Below are 17,670 nucleotides of genomic sequence, written 5' to 3'. Positions count from 1 at the left end.
TTTTAGGGTGAGCTTTCCCCTTCCATGTCGACTTCAGAGCCACTTTGTTGGTGTCACAAATAGTTTCCTAGGGCTTTGTTGACCCGATAGGTTACGTCGAGAAGTGCTGCTTAGACAACCATCTTCCCACTTATGTTAGTGTTGCCTCTTTAGCTTTTCTTTGCTTTCTTTCCACACCATTTGTAGCTTCTTTTGAATCATGTTTCTGTTTTTATTTTATTTTCTATATTATGAGTGCTTTGCCTTCACATATATCTGTGAGTCGTGTGTGTGCCTGGTACCTAAGAGTCCAGAAGAGGGCATTAGATCCCCTGGAACTGGAATTACAGATGGTTGGGAGCCACCAGGTAGGTGCTGGGAGTCAAACCTGGGGCTTCTGGGAGAGCAGTCAGTGATCTTAACCACAGAGACATCGTTCCAGTCCCCAGTTTTATAGTTTCTTGTGTGTAGATCCTGGGTCTACTGTTGATGTTTATAGCTGGTAGAATAGTCCATTTTTGTTGCTCTAACAAAATATCTGAAATTTGGTACTTTACAAAAATAAAAAATAAAAGGCTTATAGATTTCATATTTTTAGGGGCTGGAAGTATAAAGTCGGGCTGTCCTGTCTGTTCAACCTCCAGCGAGGGCCTCCTTGACTACACATGGCGGGCAGGTAGCATCGTGGTGGGAATAGGTGCAAGAGAGAGAAAGTGCGGGGTGATACATGAAGACAGAGATGTGAAGGCCAGGCTTGCTCTAAGGTTGTTCTGTGGGATAAGCATCAACTGTTTCCAAGTGTGACGCCCCTAATGGCCTCCATACTCGACAGGATCTATCTACTAAAGAGTCCCCCACCTCTCATCATTGTCCCGCTAGGACCAGCTCTCCTACACATAACCTCTGGGGACAAACCACACTAAACCATAGCACCTAAGGGTCTTGCCCGCCTGCCTGCCTTTCTCTCTCTCTCTTTCTTCCTTCCTTCCTTCCTTTCTCTCTCTCTCTCTCTCTCTCTCTCTCTCTCTTTCTTTCTTTCTTTCTTTTTCTTCCTTCCTTCCTTCCTTCCTTCCTCTCTTTCTTTCTTTCTTTCTTTCCTTCTTTCTTTCTCTTTCTCTCTTTCTCTCTCTCATTCTTTTTAAAGATTTATTTAGTTATTTTTATACGAGTACACTATAACTGTCCTCAGACACACCAGAAGAGGGTATGGAGTCCCATCACAGATGGTTGTGAGCTACCATGTGGTCGCTGGGATTTGAACTCAGGACCTCTGGAAGCACAGTCAGTGCTCTTAACCTCTGAGCCATCTCTTCAGCACCCTTCCTCTTCATTTCCTTTCTTCATCCTCCCCCTCTCCCCATCCCTTCTTTCCTTCCTACCCACCTCTCTTGTTTTTACAGAGACAGGATCTCATGGAGTCCCAGCTTGTGTCTTGAATTGCCGTGTAGCTGAGGGTGAGGTTGAGCTTCTGAGCCTCCAGTTATCACCTCCCAGGTGCTGGGATTGGAGGGATACACCACCATATGTTTGCCATGTTTGCACGTGTCATGGTGTGGAAGTGTGGAAGCCTGTGCTATGGTGTATATCTCTATTTGGGTTTCATTGCTGTGAAGAGACACCATGACCACAGCAAATCCTATAAAGGCATACATTTAATTGGGGCTGAGCTTCCAGTTTCAGAGGTTTAGTCCACTATCATCATGGTGGGAAGCATGGCAGCATGCAGGCAGACATGGCGCTAGAAGAGCCAAGAGTTCTATATCTTGATCCACAGGCAGAAGGGAGAGGTGTGTGTTCTGAGTGGAGGGGGAAACACAAAAGCAAGAGTGAGTCAAACCTAGCTGGGCATAGTGGTGCAACCCAGCACTCAAAGAGTTGAGGCAGAATAGTCACAAGTTCCAGGCCAGCCTGGACTACCTAGAGAGACCCTGTCTTGATTAATGGCAAAGAGCCAATCAGGTAAGTATAGCAGTCTTGGAGTAGTGAGGAGGCTAGGGAAACTGGGTCCAGGGTCTTTGACTGTCTGGGAGGGACTAGAGTCATCATCTAGCAACATCTTCCTCGTCTCCAAGCCAGAAGACTGCAAGAGCTCATGTCCCTTCCTGACGTCATCTGCAGCAGACTGGAGTTTGAGGACTTCTGTGAGCAGGCACAGTTTGTCCCCCTCTGTGAAATTTCAAGTTCAAGGTGAAGCCGACTCAGACATTCGAGAAAACACACAGACTCCAGCTGCACAAGAGGGAAGAGGAGAGGGAGGGCTTGATGGGACAGAAGTGTGCGTCAAAGACATAGAGCTGGCCTTGTCAGAAGCAGAAGCATAAAGACATAATGACAAAGGTACCACGCTGGAGGTAGCTATGGAGCCATCTGAAAATGAGGACCTCGTTATTATTTTGTTGTTTCAGAAGGGTAGCTGAGGCTTGGTTTGGAGTTAGTGCTCCTTCTATTATTAATGAAGTTATGGCTCCTCACTGAATGGAAATAAAAGCAGAGAGAATATAAACCTGTCTGAAAAGAGAATACGCTCCAGAAAAAAAAAAAACAATTTGCTGAGGAGAAACTGGAGAGACTGAGAAGGGGTGGGTCCCGCTGTGCCATTTAACTGTCACCAGAAAGGGCCCTTGACCGGTGCCAGACAGGCGTGTTTGTTTTGTGTCCTGCCGTGACAGTGTGCCATATACTTCTGGTTTAAGACACCGCACCTGCTTCATCTCACAGTTCTAAAGGCCAAAGAGCCCAAATCAAAATGTCCTCAGGTGCTTGCTCCCCCTAAAGCTCTGGGTGACAACTCTTTGCCTCTCCAACACTTGGCTGGCTGTGTTTTCTCCCAAGTCTGTGTCCTTCTCCTGTTTCCTGTGTTCCAGATCTCCTGGGCGGACACCTGCCATCGGGTGCTGTTTCCTCCCAGACAATCCAGAATGATCTCATCTCAAGATCCTTAGCACCTGCAGAGACCTTTTCCCCAAATATGGTTCCATTCCCAGGTTCTGAGGTTGGGACATTTGAGAGTCACCCTTCAACCCAGCTCCACCAAGCAGGTAACCTTGTAAGCTGTCCTTCAGTTTGGTTTTGCTTCATTATTTATAAACTGTACTGGGAATCTCTGGTCAAGAAGTAGCTTTTATGTCCTCCGGGGGTTAGGAGAGCTTCCTTTCTGGTGTGGCTTCGGAGATGGGTCAGAAAGCTGCTGTCTCGGAGATGAGAGTCCTTGCCAGAGAACAAGGTCTGTGCAAGGCTGGAGGGAAGAGCTGGGGAGAGTCAAGTGGCGGCTCTGCTGCTCAGACGGGTTAGGGAAAGAGTGGCAATGTTACTTAGACTGAGACAGCAGTTCCTGGTGGTCCAGACTGCTTTTGCCTTCATCCTTAACCCGCAGGAACCTTTGTTAATCCAGAGTCTTGCAATAGCAGTCCCACCCCCTCCACACCAGGTACACACATGCAGGTGCATATCAACAGGACACACTGATGACAAGATGCATTTCAGGGGTGCAGATGGCTTTAGAGAACATGAACCACTTTGCTGGGCAGCATGGAGTGTCAGGGAGCCCCCCACCCCCACCCCCAGCCTCAGGAAATCTCAAGGAACAAGGAGCAAGAACAAGGCAGGAGTGGGGATCATAGGCCATGATGGTCTAGGGGAGCTTTTAAAAATGGGTGGGTGGGTGGGGCCCTAAATGGGAGGGAGGCCAGGCTCCTCGTGCAGTGTTCCTCCTGGCTCCTGAGGCGTGGGAAAGCTAGAACTTGATTTCCTCAGGCAGAGCAGAGTCAGGAGCAGACACCTTCGGGCCTGCTTGCCCGTGTTTGTTTTGGCTGAGGGCTTCACGGGGCTTTTTTGAAGCTGGTTCCATCAGTGCAAATCTGGAGGAATCAGGACACGGATCACAGAGGAGCCGAAGGGGCCTCAGATGGGGAAATGGAGGTGGTCCTCCCTTGAAAGATGGCGACTGAATTGCCGCTCCAGCCCAAGAAGCAGAGAGGGCCAGGATCTGAGCTAAAACCCTCCAGGACATGCAAGTTCTCAAAGCCACTCAGCCCCGCGTGCCTGGGGTATGCCTCTGTGCTGGAGACACACACTGATCTTTCCAGTGTCCAGGAGCTCGGGACAACAACCCTAGACTGTGCCCCACCCCTCCCGAGCCTGTAATTCCTGATCTTGATTCAGTGCCAACCCCCTACCACCGTCAGCTAGACTCGGACACTCCCAGGCCCTGTTCCACACAGATGCTGGTGGGTCACGTGTCCCCCAGCTGAAGGCCTCCCCCATCCACCTCCACCATCTGCTGAGGCCCCATAATTATTCCAAGGCTCCGTGCAGCCTCACTTGGAGGGCTCATGTAGCCTTGTAATGTAAGCCAGGCCTGAGGCGGCTCGGGCAGGGGGTCCCCCAGCTGGGTAATGAGCCTTTCGCTGAGGTGGCCTAAGTCGGGTCTATCTGAGCACCTCATGGAGGACAGCGTCTTCTCTGTATCGCCATTTCTGCTCCCCAAATCCTTCCAAACCCAGAGTCAGAGGGCTGCCTTGGACTGGTTTCCCACGTGGGACAGTGCGGACACCCTACATAGGGCCTTGTGGTGGTAGAGAAGAATGGGGCTGCTGGTCTGTCTTTGCTGGGGTTGTCTTTCTAAAGGAGTGGGGTAGCTCCCCACCCCCACTCCTCCTAAACCTGCTGAGTTGCCCTCATCTCCCCTTCCTGGAGCCTGGGCCCCACAAAGGGGTGGGGGTGGGGGTTTGGCTGGGGAGCCCAGAGCTGTGGGCCAGGCCTCATTGTGCCGGGTCTAGGGAGCTGCCTTCTTTACTTTTGCAGACTGCTAGTTAGTCTCAATCCCCACCCAATGTCATCTTGTAGCATCAACCCCAAGCCCAGCCCCTTTTGCTACCCCTCAGTAGGGTGAGGATCGTCTCCCCCAACCCCATATTCTCTGGGCTTATCATCATCATTTTGGCATGTTTGTTTTCTGGTGTAAACTGTGAAGATACCGTTGCGGATTTCTGTGTGTGCCAAACCTGGCACCTAGTAGGGGCTTTAAGAACCAGTTGAGGAGAGAAATGAGCTAGGGAAAGAGGGACCAGACATGATGAGAGGTAAGAAACTTGGCTTGTGTATGAGTATTGTGTCTGCGAGTCTTCCCTGGGTGTTTGGGTGGCCTGTAGTGGTGTGTGCTGTTGCTGAGTCCTGGGGTGGGGCTGGCTAATTTGGGTAATAGGGTCAGCTGTGCTGTCCTGTCAAGACCCTGCTGGCTCAGGAAGATCAGGGTGAACCCGAGATCAAGGATCACCGGAAGTTCACTGTCAGAGAGATGGTGGCCTCCTGGCAGCAGGGCCCTTGAGCAGCTCCTAAGGCAACAGAGGAGTGTGAAGGGCATTGCGTTATGGCTCTTCTAGCGTAGACCAGTACCCAGGGCTCCCTCTCTGCCTCTCACACTCAGTGGTGGAGAAACTAAGCTGGACCCCATGTCCTTGGGAAAAAGTCAACGACAGCTGGGAGACATCCAGCGGCCAGGCCTCTGCCCAGCAGCTTAGCCCGACATCCATTCCCAGTGAGGAACTTGGTGCAGGGTGGGACTGGGTGTGAGTGGGGTTGGGTCACAGAGAGGTCTGGGTTGGTGGGAACTTCAGAATAGCCTTAGAAACAAGCTTCAGGGCAGAGGTAGAGAGGGGGAGGTCTCCGTGGGGTTTGGAGGGGGGGGAGCTTGCCAGACTTCATAGTACAGAAAGTACAGGTGTGGCTCACAGCAGGGTAGGCTTGGCTTGGGCCTTGTTCTCCAGGCTGTGGAGCTACTTGGCAGGCCCAGCCTAACTTTCCTGCTCAGCTTCCATTCCTGTACAGGTAACTCCTGGGACTGGAAGGAGGGTCATCATTGAAAATTGGGTGGAAGGCTTTTCCCACCAACCCTGAAAATGGGGAGTAGGGACCAGAATCTCTCATGGCCTCTGCAGACCCCTCAGACACCCAGCATCTTCCCTGCAGATGCTTGTCCTGGCCATAATGTCTTGTGACACTTTCTCTAAGTGCTGCCTGGAAACCTGTCACTGTCTGTTTCCTTCTGTGGCATCGAGGGAAGCCGACCGAGCAAGCCATGGGCAGGGCAGGGCTATGTAGAGAGGCTCCTGCTTCGAGCAGCAGGAACAAACACAGCTTATGAAATTACAGGGAATTCAAAGCAGCCGGCATCGCCTGCTGTCTGGTTTCATTACTGGAAATGGCCTCCTCTGAGGGAGGTTTGTTCTGATAACTTAGCAGATCAAGACCTGACACCCTTCATTAGCGCTTTGACGTTGAAGGAGAAGACTGATCCTAGAAGCAGGCAGTGGGAAGGAATTGGCTCAGAGGGACAAAAGCCAGCACCTCCCCGTGCTAGGAAGAGGAAGAGACTATAGGAGATGCTCTTGCAGGTGATTTTTACGGTCTTCTTGGATGGGGAGTCATGGTTATCAGGAGAGCAGCTGGGGGCCTTGAACCCCTTTCAGCCACTTCCCTGTCTTCTACCCACTGTGGCTCAGGCTACCCTCTAATCCTTGTTTGGCTTATCCTTAAAAAAGGCACCTCTCTCTTTCAAGAGTTCCTTTTCTCATCACCCTAAGCATCTAATGACGAAATCAGATACCCTCAATCTATTGGGATAGAAAGGGCTTCTAACCTCCTGGCTACTTACAGGTCTCTTCCCAGGCCTCCCACAAGTACAACCCCTGACTTTCAAGAACTTCCTAACCATTCTGTAAAAACAAAACAAAACAAAACAAAACAAAACCGACTTTAGGCTGTACCTTGATAGCTGTTCTAGCGAACGGATGGGGGAGGGGTGGCTTCAAAAGGCCCTGCCCACACCCAGCAAGCTGCTGCCCTTGCCTCCTATGTTAACGGGGCTGTGTGACACAGGGTGAGTTGCTTGGCTTCACTGTGCATCCATCCTTTGCTTAAGTCCAAACTGGAGGTGCAGCTTGCTGTGAGGATTAAACAGAATGATGCATTAGGGGGTTGGGAGCGTGTAAGGATTATGATATGATTGGTGGTTCTGAGGACCCTAGGCAAATTGCTTGTGTTCTTCCACCGGAAGCCTTTCACTCCGTGTGGCAGGAGGAGGTAGAACCACGTGTCCATAGCGTGCCTAACACCCAAGGGCTCACCAAGCAGGGGCCACCGTGGCCACTGGCGAGGACAGCTCGGTGCTGGTGTAGTGGAGTCCTGGGATACTGTAGCTGCACCAGTTTCTTGGACTCCTCCACAAGTGTGTAGAGACAGGAATGAGGAACGTGATCCGTCCCAGCAGCCCCCGGGGGAGCCAGACCATATCTGGTATCTGGTATGTCTCTCTGGAATGATTTTGGGGGAATTCACCAAAGTTGGAACTTAAGACATGGACTGCCGGTAACCCCTGTAACTCAGGGATGTGGCGCTGCCCGTGTGCATACCCCCCACAAGGGGACTTGGTGCCCGGGGTGGGAGTCAGCTTACACAGCACAGCGCCGGCTGCCTGGGCCCGCCCTTGAATGGCCGTGAACTTGTTTTTCCACGTCATTTGCTCTCAAATGTACTATCGAGCTGGGCGACGCTAACACAGCGGCTCAGGTCCTTCCTCATAACAAGCGATTGTGTGTTCTTTAGAGGTGGCTGAAGGGGAGGAGGGGGGCCTGGCCTCAAGGAGGTGGGGAAAGGGAAACAAACCTGCCTCACAGCGAGCGTGCGTGTCCTGGGGCCAGCTCCCCCCAAAGCACATGCCATTTCTGTCCCTGGAAGGGGTTAAAGGCCTCCTGGAGTCAAAAACAAGCAGGTGTCCCACCGTGCCAGAGACCGCTGCCTAAACTGCTTCCAGCTTTCCCCCCTTCTGCAATACGTCTGTGATCAGCCACGGGACAGAGGCGCCAGCAGCCTGCCTCTGACAGGCTTCGGGTTAGCTCGCTCCCACTCGGGTGGTGCGCCCAGGATATAAATCCAGGCTCGAGCCCCTGCTGTGTTCCTCTCCCTACGCACCCGGGGTGGGGGGTGGGGTGGGGGGGAACAGAGTTTCCTTCCAAAGACCTTTCTTTTATCTGAAGCCTCACAGCCCAGCAGGCTGCACTTGGTGGAGCCAGTCACAGCAGCTGAAGCCAGCAAGCAGGCTCAGCAAGGAGAGGCTCACTTGCTAGGGTGAGAAGGGCAGGTGTTGCCAGCCCTGGAGAAGAAGGCCCCCGTGGGCATCAGCTCTTGGTGTCATTACAGGGGTACCCTCTGACCACTGCAGACGGCACCATGTGTGCCCCAGGGTATCATCGGTTCTGGTTTCACTGGGGGCTGCTGTTGCTGCTGCTCCTCGAGGCTCCCCTTCGAGGCCTAGCACTGCCACCCATCCGATACTCCCATGCGGGCATCTGCCCCAACGACATGAACCCCAACCTCTGGGTGGATGCCCAGAGCACCTGCAAGCGAGAGTGTGAAACAGACCAGGTGAGTGAGATTCCTGAAGCCTAAGATGGACCACTTGAGTGGGTTGGTGATGGTATGGGAGCTATGGTGGAGGGGGGTGGGTGGGGATGAACGACGACTCAGGAGTGACTCCAGGCACATAAAGGGACACAGACGCTGCCAACCTAGAGACAAACAGGGCTTGAGTCTGCCTATCACAGCTGAGGCCTAGAAGAAGAGGGTGTAGTGTCCAAATCCATCTCTGAGGACTCTCCTCTTTGTGTTTGTTGAGGGCTGCTGTGGGCTAGCACCATACAAGGCACGCAGCATGGGATAACATGACAGCATAGTGGATGTTCAGCTGCCCACTCACAGGTAGAGGATGGATGCTCACACAGAGTGATGCCAGAGCCAGGGAAGGACAGGTTGGCTTGGAAATATGTCTGTTTGACACATTGTTGCAATTAGTTTCACCAGGCTTTTAGGCTCTTCCTCAGGTTTGAACTCAGCCGTACAGTAATGAGACTCCTGGGCAGAGTGAGCAGGAGCCAATCTGTACACGCAGTCTAAGTCTCCTGGGAGGGAAATGAACTGAGTTATCACCTCTCTGACTCTTCAGTATCCCCACATGCTCCTCCCTCGTGGATGCTGCTGTAGTCAAGAGCCACCTCCAGACCTTCTTCCCTGGCTACCAGATGGGTTCTTCTAAGAGCCATCCTTGTTCACTCCTGCCCATTGGTTTATCATAGTACTCGTGCCTGATTTAGGTGTGGCCACTACCAGGCTGGCCGTCTCTGAGGGTAGCTCAGAGTCTCCCAGGGCTTTGGGTATGGATTAGGCATCACTAACAAACATGGGAGAGCCTGGTGCTTCTAGAAGTAGCTGGTCACCTTGAGAAAGCATGAGGCTTCCCATGGAGAGAATGGCTGCTGCCTCACATTCTCTGAGGACCATTCTCAAGCCTCTTAAGACAGGTGCTTCAGTGGTACACAGTGGTAGGATGCTGCAGTGGTACACAGTGGTAGGATGCCCCAGTGGTACACAGTGGTAGGATGCTGCAGTGGTACACAGTGGTAGGATGCCCCAGTGGTACACAGTGGTAGGATGCTGCAGTGGTACACAGTGGTAGGATGCTCTAGTGGTACACAGTGCTAGGATGCTGCAGTGGTACACAGTGCTAGGATGCTGCAGTGGTACACAGTGCTAGGATGCTGCAGTGGTACACAGTGGTAGGATGCTCCAGTGGTACACAGTGGTAGGATGCTCCAGTGGTACACAGTGGTAGGATGCTTCAGTGGTACAGTGGTAGGATGCTGCAGTGGTACACAGTGGTAGGATGCTCCAGTGGTACTCAGTGGTAGGATGCTCCAGTGGTACTCAGTGGTAGGATGTTCTAGTGGTACAGTGGTAGGATGCTTCAGTGGTACACAGTGGTAGGATGCTGCAGTGGTACACAGTGGTAGGATGCTCTAGTGGTACACAGTGGTAGGATGCTGCAGTGGTACACAGTGGTAGGATGCTGCAGTGGTACACAGTGGTAGGATGCTGCAGTGGTACACAGTGGTAGGATGCTGCAGTGGTACACAGTGGTAGGATGCTGCAGTGGTACACAGTGGTAGGATGCTGCAGTGGTACACAGTGGTAGGATGCCCCAGTGGTACACAGTGGTAGGATGCTGCAGTGGTACACAGTGGTAGGATGCTTCAGTGGTACACAGTGGTAGGATGCTGCAGTGGTACACGGTGTGGGGATAAAGGAACAGGGAAAGTGGCAACCCTCCCATCCAAGAGATCATGCCATCAGATGTCTGCTTTTGGAGAATCTTTTCCCCTGATACTAGCTAGCCTGAAATCCGGTGGGACTTAGGACCAGTAGGACTCTGGCTGGCTTTTCATGTTGTCTGGAGAAGGCACCTGAGGGCAGCTAAAGATCCACCTAGCCTAGATACATTGTAACTCCTAAAGTGAAAGTACTCTAACTATTCCCTCCAGCGTTCATTCTCCTGCTCCCCAAGGGCTCTAATTTCCGAGTGTCCAGCCACTCCTGGACCTCTGGGCCCTGATGGAATTGCCTAGCCACACTGGAAGAGAATAGCCATCAGGTCAAAGAGCAGGTTTTCCTGTTCACAGGTCGCTGTGTCCCCGTCTAGCCTCCATTCTAAAATTTTCTCTCTCCCTTGAGCCTCAGCTCTGGATGTGACCCATCTCTGTCCTCAAGCTTCCCCTGTTGTGGCCCAGAAGCCTATGCCAAACAAGGGCTTCAAAACAAAGTCCTTATTCTGAACTGAAGGGGGGAGAAGAGTAAACAAGTCGAGCCGCCCAGCAGCTCCACACAGCCGGGTGGGGGGTGTTTCCCCCGTCTTAGCCCATGTGGAATGTCAGAAAGGCTGAAATCAAAGTGGGAAGGACAAGAGGCCAGTGTGGTGGGGACTAATTCACACAGTCACTACCTGGTGGAGGATTAGCAGCCCAGCCAGCTGCCCAGCCACACGGTGTGACATTGTGCAAAGCACCACATGCAATCCGCATTTGTGTCGGCTCCAGTTGGCATGTGCTAATTTCGAAGAATTAGAGTACAGCCTTGCATGACTCCACAGAAGTCAGAGGCGGATTACAGACTGGCAAGGTTTGCTGACACCACACAAGAGGACTTTACTTTTTTTTTTTCTGGTCACAAGGGTCTTTGACACCCTTGTGTATGTTGGTGTCTCCCAGGAGGGAAGATAGGTGTGGCTAGCCTTGAGCATGGGTCCAAGATTCAACCTCTTCAAGTTAGCCAACACACCCTTACCCCAGTGGGAGAAAGACAAAAGCCAACCTCACGATGAAAGCCTAGGCGTCATCTGCGTCACTGGATAATGTTCCCTTCCAGGATCCCTTAAGAGAGCTCGAAGCCCTTTTCTGCCACCTCTTCTCCCTGTGGCTTGAGTGACATCACCTCTCTGCCATGTTCTCACTTTGAAAATTGGTAGTGAGCACATAGGCCTCTTTAGAGGTCTGTGGCCCATCTCTTCCCATATTACCCGCTCTGTGACCTTGGGCAAGTTGCTTGACCTCTCTGGGCCTTAGATTATTATGTACACAGTGGTAAGTTGAAGGATGTTCAGGATCCTGACCAACAGTAAGTGTTGGGTCTCTGTGAGTTCTTATCTACATTCAGTGCTTTGTATATTCACAAATATAAGCCCCCATGTTCCAGCCTCTGGGGGAGAGGTAGGAATCTGTCCATTCTTGCTTCCTCCATGTTCAGAGCTGTCTCTCTTTCTCTGGCTCTTTCAGGAATGTGAGACCTATGAGAAATGCTGCCCCAATGTGTGTGGGACCAAGAGCTGTGTGGCAGCCCGCTACATGGATGTGAAAGGGAAGAAGGGCCCTGTGGGCATGCCCAAGGAGGCCACATGTGACCATTTCATGTGCCTGCAGCAGGGCTCTGAGTGTGACATCTGGGACGGCCAGCCCGTGTGTAAGTGCAAAGATCGCTGTGAGAAGGAGCCCAGCTTCACCTGTGCCTCTGATGGCCTTACCTACTACAACCGTTGCTTCATGGACGCCGAAGCCTGCTCCAAGGGCATCACACTGTCTGTGGTCACCTGTCGTTATCACTTCACCTGGCCTAACACCAGCCCTCCACCGCCTGAGACCACGGTGCATCCCACCACCGCCTCTCCGGAGACTCTCGGGCTGGACATGGCAGCCCCGGCCCTGCTCAACCATCCTGTCCATCAGTCAGTCACCGTGGGTGAGACTGTGAGTTTCCTCTGTGACGTGGTAGGCCGGCCTCGGCCAGAGCTCACTTGGGAGAAACAGCTGGAGGACCGAGAGAATGTTGTCATGAGGCCCAACCACGTGCGCGGTAATGTGGTGGTCACTAACATTGCCCAGCTGGTCATCTACAACGTCCAGCCCCAGGATGCTGGCATATACACCTGTACAGCTCGAAATGTCGCTGGTGTCCTGAGGGCTGACTTCCCGTTGTCGGTGGTCAGGGGTGGTCAGGCCAGGGCCACTTCAGAGAGCAGTCTCAATGGCACAGCTTTTCCAGCAACAGAGTGCCTGAAGCCCCCAGACAGTGAGGACTGTGGAGAGGAGCAGACACGCTGGCACTTCGACGCCCAGGCTAACAACTGCCTCACTTTCACCTTTGGTCACTGCCACCACAATCTCAACCACTTTGAGACCTACGAGGCCTGTATGCTGGCTTGTATGAGTGGGCCATTGGCCATCTGCAGCCTGCCTGCCCTGCAAGGGCCTTGCAAAGCTTATGTCCCACGCTGGGCCTACAACAGCCAGACAGGCCTATGCCAGTCCTTCGTCTATGGCGGCTGTGAGGGCAACGGTAACAACTTTGAAAGCCGTGAGGCTTGTGAGGAGTCGTGTCCCTTCCCGAGGGGTAACCAGCACTGCCGGGCCTGCAAGCCCCGGCAAAAACTTGTTACCAGCTTCTGTCGGAGTGACTTTGTCATCCTGGGCAGGGTCTCTGAGCTGACCGAAGAGCAAGACTCAGGCCGTGCCCTGGTGACCGTGGATGAGGTCTTAAAAGATGAGAAGATGGGCCTCAAGTTTCTGGGCCGGGAGCCTCTGGAAGTCACCCTGCTTCATGTAGACTGGACCTGTCCTTGCCCCAACGTGACAGTGGGTGAGACACCACTCATCATCATGGGGGAGGTGGACGGCGGCATGGCCATGCTGAGACCCGATAGCTTTGTGGGGGCATCGAGCACACGGCGGGTCAGGAAGCTCCGTGAGGTCATGTACAAGAAAACCTGTGACGTCCTCAAGGACTTCCTGGGCTTGCAATGAAGCTAGCTCGTCTACCCTGACCCTCCTCCACCCACCCACCCACCCACCCCTGCCCTCAGTCAGCCACCAGGTGACTTGAGGTTAGACAGCTTTGGCTAGGAAAGAAGCATTAGCTAATATGTGGGGAGAAAGCCACCCGTAAAGCCTCCGAAGTTTTAGCACCATCTCTATGTTCTCTCTGCCTGTCCGTGGTCTCACTTTGAAAATGGTAGTGAGCACTAGCCCCCTTTAGAGGTCTGTGGCCCATCGCTTCCCATACTACCAGCGCTGTGACCTTGGACAAGTTGCTTAACCTCTCTGTGCCTTAGATTATTGTGAACAAAGTGGGAAGAGTGGTTGTACCCCCTGGGCTTAGAAGAAAGCAGTGAGCTAAAGGAAGTCGGGGAACCTGACAGGTTCTTTGGGTTCCATAAAATGTCTGTATCTCTGCCCCAGCCCCCAGCCTCCACCCCAGACAAGGTTTCTCTGTGTAGCCCTGGCTGGCCTGGAATTCACTCTGTAGACCAGGTTGGCCATGAACTCAGAGATCTGCCTGCCTCTGCCTCCCAAGTGCTGGGATTAAAAGCGTGCACCACCACGTCTGGCTAGAAGGTCTGTATCTCTGATAGCTGAGAAGGGGGCTGGCAGGGGGAAGAAAGGGCATAGGTAAGTTGTTTCCCATGGGTGGTTCCCTCGGGCAGTCTCGTCCCCCTTTGCTGACCCATGCCCCTCTGCCCAGTCGCCTAGCCTGGGGTCAGGAGGAGATGCCATCTGTATTGTAGAATGGTTTAGCTTGTATAGGAGGTATGTGGGAAGAGAGAGATAAGAGAGTTCGAGGGTCATTTAAGACAGCTGCCCTACTGTGTGCCGCCCCACTACACGGCTGTAGTCAGAGACCATCCACATCAAGGGTCGTGAACATCAAGAAGCCAAAGCTTCAACCTAGGCTCTAACTTCTCCTAATGGAGACTGAAGGGCCGGCTGCCTTTGGTGTCACCACACCAAGCGAATCCATGTTTTCTTTCCTTAGCTGCCTTGGTTTGCTTGTGTGCTTCTGTACATTTCAGCTCAGTGAACACTTCCTGGGTGCCAGGTGCTAGGACCATAGAGACTGATTCTGCTCTACTGGCCGAGTCTGAAGGCCGTCCTGTATCTCAGCTCCCCCAGGCGCCAGTGGGTGATTGACAGCGGCTAGGCATTTTCATCTGATGAGCCAGGTGCTTTCATGTGCTGTGGACTTCCTAGGAAAAGCCCAAAGATCTGTTTTGGTAGCAAGAGAAATAAAGAAGACAAAGGCAGGAGGATCAGGGGGCAGCCTAGGCACCAGAGAGGATGTGGGCCCAGGGAGAATGAACATTGCTTGATGCTGCCATCTAGTGGTGCATATGGGCACCTTCAGGGATCAGGAGGAAAGATCTATCTGGGTGGGGCCTGGGAGGGGCCTCTTGGCGATGGCAGCTCTGAGATCACTTGTTTCTTCTGGTCCCAGATACAAAGGCACTGTGTAGAGGATTTGGAACCCCTCTGTCATCTCTGCATCTGCCCTGTTCCCTCCTCAGACCTTCATTCTTTCGACATCCCTCCAAAGGAAGCACTGTGGGATGCCCTAATGGCTTCCTCAAATATACGGAGGACGATAATAAATAAAATTTCATAGTGTCAACTGCTCTACGTGTGTGGCTCTTTTAGGAAGGTGAGGAAGGGGCGGTGATCATGTCATTGACTCTGGTGGCCTCTTAGGAGGGAAGTTCGGTCAATGGCACCATATTTGGGCCGTGAAGGGACACAGTAGCTTCTCAGGGCCCCTATGAAATATAAGGCTCCTTAACCACACTCTGAAGAGTTTAATGAGGTAACCGGGAGAAAACCTAACCAAGAAGGCAGGGTGACTTTTCCACACTCGTAGACAAGGAGCGCTATGGCCCCGGCCTGTGGCCTAACTGCTCTGTGGGGGACAGCAGGGATCAGGGCCACAGACAAGATCCTCCTGCCTCTAATACTGTGGAGTCTAAGTGTGAAGGTGGGAGGGACAAAAGCAGGGCAGGCAGATGCTCTGCTGTGACTTCTAGGGACGTCAGGAAGCGGCCTGCTCTCCAGCGTCCTCAGGGTGCCCGAGTTCTGACAAAGCTGGCAGTCGTGCATTTGAACCCAGGGAGACTTACTGTTGTTCCCCAGACCCAATCAAGAGTGTGGAACCCACAGCCTGTTTCATCCTCAACAGAGGCACCCCTCCCTTGCATTTCCATGGGGTTCTCGGGGCTATACCCAAAGGAGGAATTCAAGCCAGGCCCAGCCTGGCCTAGAGCAGCCTCTTTCACCTAAAGGCTTGGGGGTGGGTGGGTGAGGGGCTTCTATTTCTAAGAGAAGAGGGGGCAGGGAGTGGGAAGGCCACACCATCACTAAAGGACACTGAGCAAGGAACTTAGCCCTCGGGATGACATGAACGATGATCACTTCCCAACCTAGTCAGGTGTCCAATGAGGGTGAGGACTGTTGCCTCACTCTGTCCATAGCAGCCTGGGGACACCGACTGAACCTGCTTCTAGGCCACAATATCCAACAAATACTCTCAGAGCCCAAGGGCAAATGCCTCCTCCCCAGCCTCACCTGTCACCTGCCGCTTTAGTTCACGTGTACAAAGAAGAGTCTAAACCCCACGGTTAAGTCCAGCTTGCTGTTCTGCCCCCCTGGTAGAGAGGGAAATTCAGGGGGGGTTGACAGCACAGAAACTACCTAGCCCAGGAGGCTCTGGCTCGCCGAGACCTGAATCCATCCTCCATCACTAACTTGCTGTCTCTGAACCTCTTCATGTCTAGCCCGCACAAAGAGTAGGAAGAGCACTTACTTTCATCGTGTTGCTGGTGGTGGTGTTGTGTGCATAGGCACACTCACACGCATGCTCATGTGTGTGAAAGCAGGGACACGTGTGGCCATCAGAGGACAGCCTCGGATGTCTGCCCTCCCCTTTCACTTGGGACTTGTATACACCACACAGCTGGCCCGGAAGCTTCCAGAGACTCTCCATCTCCCATCTCATCACAGGAGCACTGGGGTTACAGATAACGTGCTACCTCGCGCCTGGCGTTTTGTGAGTTCGAGATATTCACACTCAAGTCCCTGTGGTTATGAGGCAAGTGTTCACCACTGAGCCATCTCCTCTGCCCTGGATTTGTTGTTTTGCTCTAGACAGAGTCTCTCGGTGTAGCATAAACTTACCTCAGCCTCACTCCGCAGTCCAGATTGGTCTCAAACTAGTGATTCTCCTATTTCAGTCTCTCAAGAGCTGAGATGACAGGTTTGTTCCACTACGATGCCTGCATAGTCATAGCACTTGGAGAAACTTGGAATCCAACCCATTACCCTGTAAGAACATAGCCTGGCTTAGAGTGGTCCTTTGACCCTCTGAGGCTCCCTGGGCAAGGACCCCAGGGCCAAACACTCTACCTCATCGTCCTGGGCATTGGGCCTCTGCAGGCTTCTGATTCTCAGAGGACATCCAAAATGAGCCCCTTACGTTGGCTGATTTGGGGCTCAGGGGCTTTGGGGATTACTAGGGGATGATTGCTTGAGGAGCTATGGCCGTCTCTGACCTGCTGGGTGAGGATGATTCCTCTCTGGAAATGCCACCTTGCCTTTTTAGCCTCGCTCTCCTGAGCCGCCTTCATGCAATGGCCGACAACAAGCAAGTCCCCAGGCTGGGCAGTCACCTGGCTCAGTCTGCTAGACATGCCCTCAATCCTCCTCCAGGACACAAGGAACCCGAGGCCACCTGCAGCAAGGCCAGCCTCATGCTTTTCCTGCTTGTGGTGGAGCTCGCCCCTTGCTATTTCTAGGCTGTATGGCTCTCCCTACACCTAGCGTGCTCTCCAGGCCTTTTCTCCCCTTCTAATCTATTCAGGCTTGGCTGACACTAGACCGGAACTGTCCCCACCACCCCTAAGCAAGGCACTATGGCTTTGTTTACCCTCCTCCCTCCCAGCCTCCTAGGACACTCTGTCCCATTGTCTGGCTAGCTGCTCACTAGTCTGATGTCACCCTCTGGGCAGTGGCACCAGAAAGCTACCCAAGCACTAGGACAAAACCTAACTAGGGAAAGGGGACAGAAGTAACACACAGGCATGTGGCTCATTCTTTCTTTCAGCTCTGATCTCCAACTGCTCCATTATGATAAATCGAACCAACAGTTTACCGTGTGGTGGCACCAAGCGCCTTCTCCTGGGGTCCACACTGAGATCTCATGAGGCACAATGACATTTTCTAGGTAAGGAAAACTAAGGCAAGAGTAATGGGACATTTACTTAGCCATGGCCAAAGCACAGGGCTACAGTTCCAGCACTTGGGAGTCAGAGGCAGAAGGATTTCAAGTACAAGAACAGACTAGGCAAAGAAAACCCATCTCAAAAACAAAGTTAAAACAAAAGAAAAAAGAAAGAGAGAAAGAAAGGAAGAAAGAAAGGAAGAAAGAAAGAAAGAAAGAAAGAAAGAAAGAAAGAAAGAAAGAAAGAAAGAAAGAGAGAAAGAAACAGGGAGTGGG

At 52.6% G+C, this 17,670-nt stretch overlaps 1 protein-coding gene across 8 annotated transcripts; it reads left to right on the top strand.

Moving 5' to 3' along the window:
- Nucleotides 1-2,961: 2,961 nt before the first annotated feature.
- Nucleotides 2,962-14,804, top strand: Wfikkn2 (WAP, follistatin/kazal, immunoglobulin, kunitz and netrin domain containing 2). 8 transcript variants are annotated; one of them, XM_006533497.4, is made up of 4 exons: nucleotides 4,714-5,060; nucleotides 6,217-6,371; nucleotides 8,176-8,400; nucleotides 11,637-14,804. In XM_006533497.4, exons 2-4 carry the CDS (start codon nucleotides 6,360-6,362, stop codon nucleotides 13,155-13,157), a joined length of 1,758 nt encoding a protein of 585 aa, XP_006533560.1. In that variant the 5' UTR covers nucleotides 4,714-5,060; nucleotides 6,217-6,359; the 3' UTR covers nucleotides 13,158-14,804. The 8 variants fall into 8 exon arrangements, with proteins under 8 accessions (XP_011247365.1, XP_006533560.1, XP_006533563.1 ...); XM_011249063.3 differs by lacking the exons at nucleotides 4,714-5,060; nucleotides 6,217-6,371 and adding an exon at nucleotides 2,962-3,017; XM_006533500.4 differs by lacking the exon at nucleotides 6,217-6,371.
- The last annotated feature ends 2,866 nt before the right edge of the window (nucleotides 14,805-17,670 follow it).

This window comes from Mus musculus, chromosome 11 (genome assembly GCF_000001635.26).
Source record: "Mus musculus strain C57BL/6J chromosome 11, GRCm38.p6 C57BL/6J".
In the NCBI taxonomy this organism is placed as follows: Eukaryota; Metazoa; Chordata; class Mammalia; order Rodentia; family Muridae; genus Mus; species Mus musculus.
Note: the sequence above shows the minus strand (reverse complement) of the source record. Positions and strands in the feature narration are given on the sequence as shown.